Source organism: Poecilia mexicana, unplaced genomic scaffold (genome assembly GCF_051168715.1).
Source record: "Poecilia mexicana isolate PSO_F unplaced genomic scaffold, ASM5116871v1 scaffold_5, whole genome shotgun sequence".
Classification (NCBI taxonomy): Eukaryota; Metazoa; Chordata; class Actinopteri; order Cyprinodontiformes; family Poeciliidae; genus Poecilia; species Poecilia mexicana.
The window spans coordinates 29,932,446-29,940,312 of record NW_028263374.1 but is presented as its reverse complement, the minus strand read 5'-3'; the positions used below and the strand labels follow the sequence as shown (position 1 = coordinate 29,940,312).

At 41.1% G+C, this 7,867-nt stretch overlaps 1 protein-coding gene and 1 long non-coding RNA gene across 2 annotated transcripts; one reads left to right on the top strand and one right to left on the bottom strand.

Moving 5' to 3' along the window:
* The first annotated feature begins 1,326 nt into the window (after positions 1-1,326).
* On the top strand, positions 1,327-2,738 carry LOC148159813 (uncharacterized). The gene is made up of 2 exons (XR_015762909.1): positions 1,327-2,310; positions 2,413-2,738. It is a non-coding gene; the product is annotated as an uncharacterized LOC148159813 (long non-coding RNA).
* A 626-nt stretch (positions 2,739-3,364) lies between these two features.
* Positions 3,365-7,316, bottom strand: LOC148159812 (E3 ubiquitin-protein ligase TRIM39-like). Its single transcript, XM_088005874.1, has 2 exons — positions 5,130-7,316; positions 3,365-5,038 (listed from the first exon to the last, which is right to left on the bottom strand). The coding sequence occupies exon 2, from the start codon at positions 5,019-5,021 to the stop codon at positions 3,648-3,650; it is 1,374 nt and encodes a 457-aa protein (XP_087862000.1). The 5' UTR covers positions 5,022-5,038; positions 5,130-7,316; the 3' UTR covers positions 3,365-3,647.
* Positions 7,317-7,867: the final 551 nt, after the last annotated feature.

Below are 7,867 nucleotides of genomic sequence, written 5' to 3'. Positions count from 1 at the left end.
TTCAGATTTCTATGTTTAATCTTGAGCAGAGTTGGGTTGTGACAAGTTACAATTACTTAAGTAAAAAAAATGCACTTTGAGTATTTTTCCTACACTGCACTTTTTATTTGAGTAAAATCTCTGGATTCTCCACCCACTTTGAGTAACTTCACTAAATAAAGAACAAACATGTTTTAACCAAAAATTCACCAGGCACAGACACACATGCAGCTTTTGTTAAAGTTTCCTAATTTTTTTATTGAAAGAAATTGCTTTAGAAAACATTTCTTTTGCCTGATTATTTTTTGCTATTATATGAATTATTTTCATTTCTGTGGAGGACGCTGCTGCTGGTTTCCAGTTCTCCCAGTAACACAGACACACTGGAACAGTTTACTCTTTATTTTCACACTTGAAATCAACTTCCAGTCTCATGAAGAAAAGTTTCTATCTTTAAACAAAGATCTTCTCACCTCATATGAACAAAAATATTATTTAACAGAAACTTAATATCACCCAGAATGTTTCCATGGTGATGAGCAGCAGAGATGAAATCAGACAGAAACGCTGAGAGTTATTGGCACTGATCAGAAACTAAATGGCTTCATCCAACTAGCAGTCTGTTGAGATGTTCTTTAAGTAAACATGATCAACCTCTCAGCTTTCTTGTGATTTCATAAATAAGGTTTTATTTAGACTTTGTGTTCTTCATGCTGAGAAGATCAGAGATGCTGTCTGAATACTGAGATCTTCATTGGCAGGATTTTTATTTCATCATGAGTGTCTTTTCAGTGAAGGTGTGTGTGTGTGTGTGTGTGTGTGTGTGTGTGTGTGTGTGTGTGTGTGTGTGTGTGTGTGTGTGTGTGTGCGTGCGTGCGTGCGTGCGTGTGTGTGTGTGTGTGTGTGTGTGTGTTACTGTCCAGATCAGTGAACGACAGCTTTACTCAGTCCCAGTCCAGATTCACTCTGATCCTCTACAGTTTCTTCTGGACTGAGAGAAATGTGAAAGGAGCTGATGGAGAACATGCTGAGTATTTACCTTTACTGAACCCTAAAACCAACAATCCAGACTCTATGTCTCCCTTCCTCTGGACAGATTCTGCAAAAACACCAAGCATCCAGTCTTCACTGTGTCCAACATCAACATACCAGCTGTGGTTCCCTGAGTTAAAACCCTCAGAGCTCAGAACAGACCTTGACTTGAACCTCTCTGGATTATAAGGAAGCTTTATCTCTTTATCTCTCCTACTGTGCAGCTGGTCAGATCTTCAGACAGGAAGAGTCTTGACCCAGCCGTGTTTGGGTCCAGAACCAGAGGAGTGTAGGTCACCCTGCCCTTCATGTTGCTCCAGATGTTGAAGGCCAGGTTGCCCAGATGTTTGGCCTGGTCTATCAGAGCTCCTGAGGGCAGCTGTGGATCCTCCAGCAGGGGGCAGCGCTGGACTCTTTCCACAGTTTTTAAGATTTTTTGTTTGAATTTTTTTGATTGAATGCTACTTTTTTTGTTTGACATGATTTTTTTTCTGATTGAATAATTGTGAAACAAATCTAACTCCATACCACTCCCCCATTTTGCAGTCTACAGCCAAAAACTTAAAGAAAACGACATCTGCAGCTAAATAATGTTAAGTCAAATGGCCTTCAGATTTTCCTGACAGTTTTAATGTTCGGTTAAGATAATAAACAGTCGTACCGTGATGTCCAAACAAATAAACGTACTTTAAGCGAACTATGTATATGAATCGATACTCTTGCGTAAATGGAAAAATAATGCTTCCATAAAAAATAGTCAAAAACATGATCACTTTAACATGAAACTTACCTTGTTATTATAAGCCCCAGACAAGACGCCATACTGCTACCTCCGCTCCTCAGGCAAACATGTGACGCAGTAGCGGAACAAGACGGCCGGGGGGCGGGGCTAATGACCGGGCCCAAATAATAAAGCTCATTATAATGTAACCTTACAACATGGACATGCCTGTGTAGCAGTGTGATGTTATTACACTAGATTGCCAAGTGCAACGCTATTCCAGTAGGAACTCATCTGAATAGTACCAGCTTTTATTTTGAAAAGACGGCAGATCCATTGTAAACAGCGGGTAACTTCCTGTTTCAAAAATTATTATTTTTATTTAAATTTGGCGTTTTATAAAGGAAAAGGTAAATTGTTATCTCTACTGTTAAACATATTGAGTTCATGTATTGTTGTTTTGAGTGTCAGTTTGGGGTTTGGGAAGAACAATTAACGGGGCATACCACTATAGTTCATGAAAGGTTTTCCCACGATCTCCGTCGCGCTCTTTCTGTTCGAATCCCGTGTGGGAGAAGGTATGTAGTTTTGTTTTCTGGGGATAATAAGTGTATTTTAAATATAAGTATTATGTTTTTGTAAAATAATGTGCTTTTCGGCATTCAAACTTTGTTAAACAGGCGCTGTGAAGCACCGTGCAGAGAAAGAGCCTGTTTTTGACTTTTCTTTTTCTGCTGTTTAATGCAGGTATGTGATGTTTCATTGCTTTTGGTTTGAATATTTTGTCTAATTTTTATTTTTTTGTTATTCATGTACTGTTTAAAATTATTATGCTCATCTTTGGGCTTTGTTATTCATTAAGTTGCACACGTGCGACGCGCGCTTTTTCTGTTCGAATCCCGTGTGGGAGAAGGCGCTGTGAAGCACCGTGCAGAGAAAGAGCCTGTTTTTGACTTTTCTTTTTCTGCTGTTTAATGCAGGGATATTAAAGGTGCCTTCAAGATCAGCTGTTGTTTGGCTGTTATTCCCACAAGACACAACGCAGATTCAATTACGCTACACCTGCAACAGCGGAGCTAACAAGTTTCACCACCAGAACGAGCGACTATGTCATTCTGATATCCATCTGACATGAAGTACAACAAACCAAGAAAACAACAGAAACATCAGGCTACTGGTCACTAATGATGAAACAACACAAATTCAAAACATGTTAAGTAGTCCGTAGAAATGATCTAGCTAGTTTGTCATTTGTTGCCAAGTGACTGATGATGACGTTGGTGATAAGCTTTACCCAGAATGCCCCTGGATAAAATAAGGGCGATTAATTTGTAGTTTTGTGTGTCATAAAGTTAAATATAAGAGTGAAAATAAAGCCAGTCATGTGGCACAACATTTTATTCAATATTTTACACCCACTATGTCACTAAAATCAGTCAGTCTGGTAAGGTTTTCAGCAACCATGAGTCAACAATGGGGCACACTACGATAAAATGTACTGGTACAACAGCAGAAAGCTCCTGTTTACGGTTCTTATCAAATATGATTAAAAAAAAAAAAAAACGTATTGCAGAAGGGCATGTTCTGTCTCCCATATCCCATCCATCTCTCCCAGTAAGACAGACACACTGGAATAGTTTACTCTTTATTTTCACTTTTGAAGCAAAATTCCAGCTTTGGCTCTTTAAACAAAAATAAACAACAATGTCATTTAACAGGAACTAAATATCACCACTGATGTTTCCATGAACAGAAACACAGTTATTGATGCTGATCAGAAACAGAATGGTTTCATCCAAATAAAGATGAGATGTTCCTCAACTAAACATAAAAACTTCTCAGTTTTCTTCTGCAGCATTCATCAGACTGATTGGATCAATAAGGTTCATTTGGATTTTGTGCTCTTCATGCAGAGTTACTGTGTGATCATTGAGATTTTCTTTAGCAGGATTTTACCCCCACTGGTGAAGAATGGAAACATCTTCTCAGTGAAGGTGTGTGTGAAGGTGTGTATGTGTGTGTTAGTGTCCAGATCAGTGAACGACAATTTTCCTCTGTCCCAGTCCAGATTCAATCTGATCCTCTGGAGTTTCTTCTGGACTGACACGTATATGGCAGAAAATGGTGGAAACTGTACTGAATATCTACCATCATAAATCTGTATAAACAACCATCCAGACTGTATGTCTCCTTTCCTGTGGACTGACTGTGCAAGCACACCAAATCTCCAGAATACACGATCTTCAACCTCAACATCCCAACTGTGGTTCCCTGAGTTAAAACCCTCAGAGCTTAAGACAGAACCCCAGTAATTAAACCTCTCTGGATTATTAGGAAGCTGTTGTAGTTGTCTAAAAGTAAAACTGGTCAGATCTTCAGAGAAATTGATGTATGGATTTGCCGTGTTTGGGTCCAGAACCAGAGGAGTGTAGGTCACCATGCCCTTCATGTTGCTCCAGATGTTGAAGGCCAGGTTGCCCAGATGTTTGGCCTGGTCTATCAGAGCTCCTGAGGGCAGCTGTGGATCCTCCAGCAGGGGGCAGCGCTGGACTCTTTCCACTGCAGCCTTGTAGTTGTGCAGGAATGAGACGTCTGCAGCTCTCAGCTCCTCCTCTGTGGCTCTGACTGTGTCTGAAAGAGCTGCTATCTCTCTGCTCAGAGCCTCCATCTTCTCCTTCATCATCCCTCTCTTCTGCTCCTCTTCCTCCCTCAGTGCAGCCAGCCTGGCCTCCTCTTCCTCTGCCAGAAACTGATGAAGCTTCTTGAACTGCTCAACAATCTGCCTCTCTGTGTGTCGGGCCTGGACCTTCATGTGTTCTGCTGTCTGATCAAACTCCTCTTTAACTTCCTTCTTCATCTCCAGTTTCCTCTTTAAAGGCTCCAGAGATGTTTTCAGTTTCTCTCTGTGTTGCTGAGCAGCTTCATCGATGGGCCTGAATCTGTGCTTGGAGTGTTTTTCTGAATCTCTGCAGACGAGACAAACTGGCTGCTGATGGTCCAGACAGAAGAGTTTGAGTTTCTCAGAGTGCAGAGAGCAGAGATCCGTTGGGATTCTCTGGTCTCTCTGCTGTAGGAATGATTCACACAGGTTCTTCAGAGCCAGATTACGAGGAGGATCTTTGGTGAATGATATGGTCTTACAAACTGGACACTCTGTTGCTGGTTTCTCTCTCCACCAGCTCTTCAGACACTCCTTACAGAAGCTGTGACTACATGACAGAACAACCGGATCCGTAAAGACGTCCTGACAGACCGGACAGCAGAGATCCTCCTCTGATCTGGAAGCCATTTTGTCTCTGAGTGAAGCTGAAAACACAGAAGGTCCAGTCAGTCTCGGCTCCCTCCCTCCTCTACTAACTTCCCTCAAAGTGACTCTGAGTGTTTTGGTCCAACTCACCTTCAGTGTGAGCAGCTTGAAGCAGCAGAGCTGGAGGTTTCCACTTTTCTCTCCTGCAGCTGGACTCACTCAGAGGAAGCTGCTAGTTTGGTCTGAAGGTGGATCTGATCGACTTGTAAGGACGAAGAATCAAACTGCTTCCAGCTTTAGTTCAGTTCCAACTCAGGTGTATTTCATTCCAAAGTCTAGAATTCAACCTCTGGGCTGCTATAAAACTCACTGATTAACAGATTTTATTTTTCTCTGCTCAGATCAGATGACAAAATAAACCTCAGTCCTCAGTGCTGCAGTCATTCAGCTTTGACTGAACTCTCAAGATAATCTGCCTAAGTTAGTGCTGCCGTCTTATTCCACTGTTCTCTTCCTTCAGACTGGTGTTCTTCATCCTTTAGTTACTTTAATATCATCCCAAATATTTAGACGCTAGAACTGCAAGACAATCCTTGTAGTTTACTTGTCTATTTGGAGCTAAAGATTAGATACCCACAGTTTAGATTAACCTACGGTTTAAACCGGTAAAGATCCGTGTGGTGGTGGGTTTTATGAAGATCTGCTTATATGTCGACAGAATTGTGTTGAGACCCAGGACAAACAGTGGAGCTTCACTGTCACAGAACAGAGCAACAATTTTTTGAACTAATCTTCTACCTCCATACTCTGAGAGACTAGAACTTGCTCAGCTCTCCATCCAACAGGTACTGAGATTCCTAAACATGTTGAGTTTTACCTTGATCAGGATCTATTGGCTATTAGCTCAAGGAAGACTCAATTTGTTTCTAATGACCCACATCTGAGTGTCTCACCTCCCGTCCTCAGCTTTGTACCATTCTTGGTCTTTACTCAATCCAACTTTCATTAGTCTGCAGTCCAGCTGGTTTGGCCTTTGACTTAGCGAGCGATAATTCTTCCTTTTCTTGTTTAGTTCATTAAAATATTTTACTGTGATGAGCTTGTACAAGTCTTTTATTCATACAATACCTTTCCATGTCCCAAATGTCATCTCTTATGATCCCAATGACAACCTGAATCTTCAGGTGTCGAGTGTCTCTAGGTCTAGCAGGTCATGGACACCTCTGTTTCGGTGTCTAGTAGGATTCTTCTTCCACCTTTGTGCAGATCTTGTCCCCATCCCAGTAGGTATTTTCTACCTAAAAATGTCTGCTGGGGTCGTTTCGTCATTATCTGACATGAGCACCTCTGTCTCTCAGTCCTGTGAAACTCTTGGATGGCCTTCTTCTTTAGGCAAAAAAACCCTTTTCTTCTCTGGGCCTGGAGCTGCAGGTTGCCTGGAAAATTTTCTCTGGGTCTCTGACAGCCTCCAGAGTTGCAGCGTACTTTGAGATTTGGCCAGATACTTTACACCGGCTTTAGTTTGAGACCTTAGACCTTACTCCCTATCCAGACTCCTTGTTTTTCTTTTCTTCTTACTATTGTTGCTTCATGTAGTACGTTTTCACTGCCAGGGCTTTCTGTGGAACTGTTGTACATTGGACTGGCATTCTAACAAAAGTAATTTCTCCTCTTCTTCCTTTTGTTATTCCTCTAAGGGCCTTCACATACGTTGCAGGAGAGATAATCTGTTTTAGCATGTACCACCCAGGTGTCAGGCACTGAAATCAACATCAGACAGTTCCTCCCACAATTGTAACATATTTGTGACATCACTTCCAGGAAGGAGCTACAGGTAGGGTGGGGGATGTAGGGGGCCTACAGGGGGCCCAGATGGGAGGCAGAACATGCCCTTCAGGGATCCAATTTTTTTTATCACATCTGATGAGAACTGTAAAAGGAGAGCCCTCTCCTGTTGAAAACTGTGTACCATATCCCAGTAGGTTATATAGTAGGGTGCCCAGGGGTGAAAAAAAGCTGTATGTCCTTCAGTCCACTGGCTGCAATGTTGACACCTTGAAAAGCCATGAGACCTAAATCCTGAACATCATGGCATGGAGAGCATCCCAGTTTTCCATGTCTGGCATAAAACCATTCATTTTAGCTTTTAAACTGGTTCTATTGATCCTGTGTCCAGACAGAGGGATAATCAGCAGCCCAGCATCATGACCTGTTTGTTCTGAAGATCCTGCAGCTTCCACTTCTCCACTTCTTTGTGAATGTTTGCTCCTCATTTTCAACAGTGGAGCTATAAAGGTTAAAAAAAGGTTATCATTTTGGAGAAAGTCTCATCAACATTAATATTTCCACTAAATAAGAGGCAAAAAAAAAAGAAATTTGTTTGATAGAGGAAAAGCCTCTCAGACTCTGAGCCCAACAGCACCAAACTATTTTTTTATATTAGACAATTAATTTAATTTCACATAATTATTGCGGTAGAAGTAATTTGTTTGTTAAATACTTAATGAAACATATTTACGTGTTTGATGTTTGTTGTAAATGACGTATAGTCACAAAGAACGAGGTAATTAGTCCAAGTTTGTCGTTTATTGAACGTTCAGAAATTACAGCGGCTGTAAAGCGCCGCAGCAAAGGTAAACAAAGGTAAAACAACCTGAACAGGTGTTCCTGAATGGACCATCTTCATCTCCACTGCAGCAAACAGGCAGCTCTTTTTCATAGATTAGTCCACTAAAAGGTTGCATTGTGCCCTTGTTAACATTTTTAATAGTGTAAAAACAAAATATGTCTGGTGGTCCAGCTCTGATTTACATATCTTGCTTAAATTGCGGGTTTGAATATTGCAATACTTTCTTATAACAAAATAGACCTGCAGAAAGAAATTACTA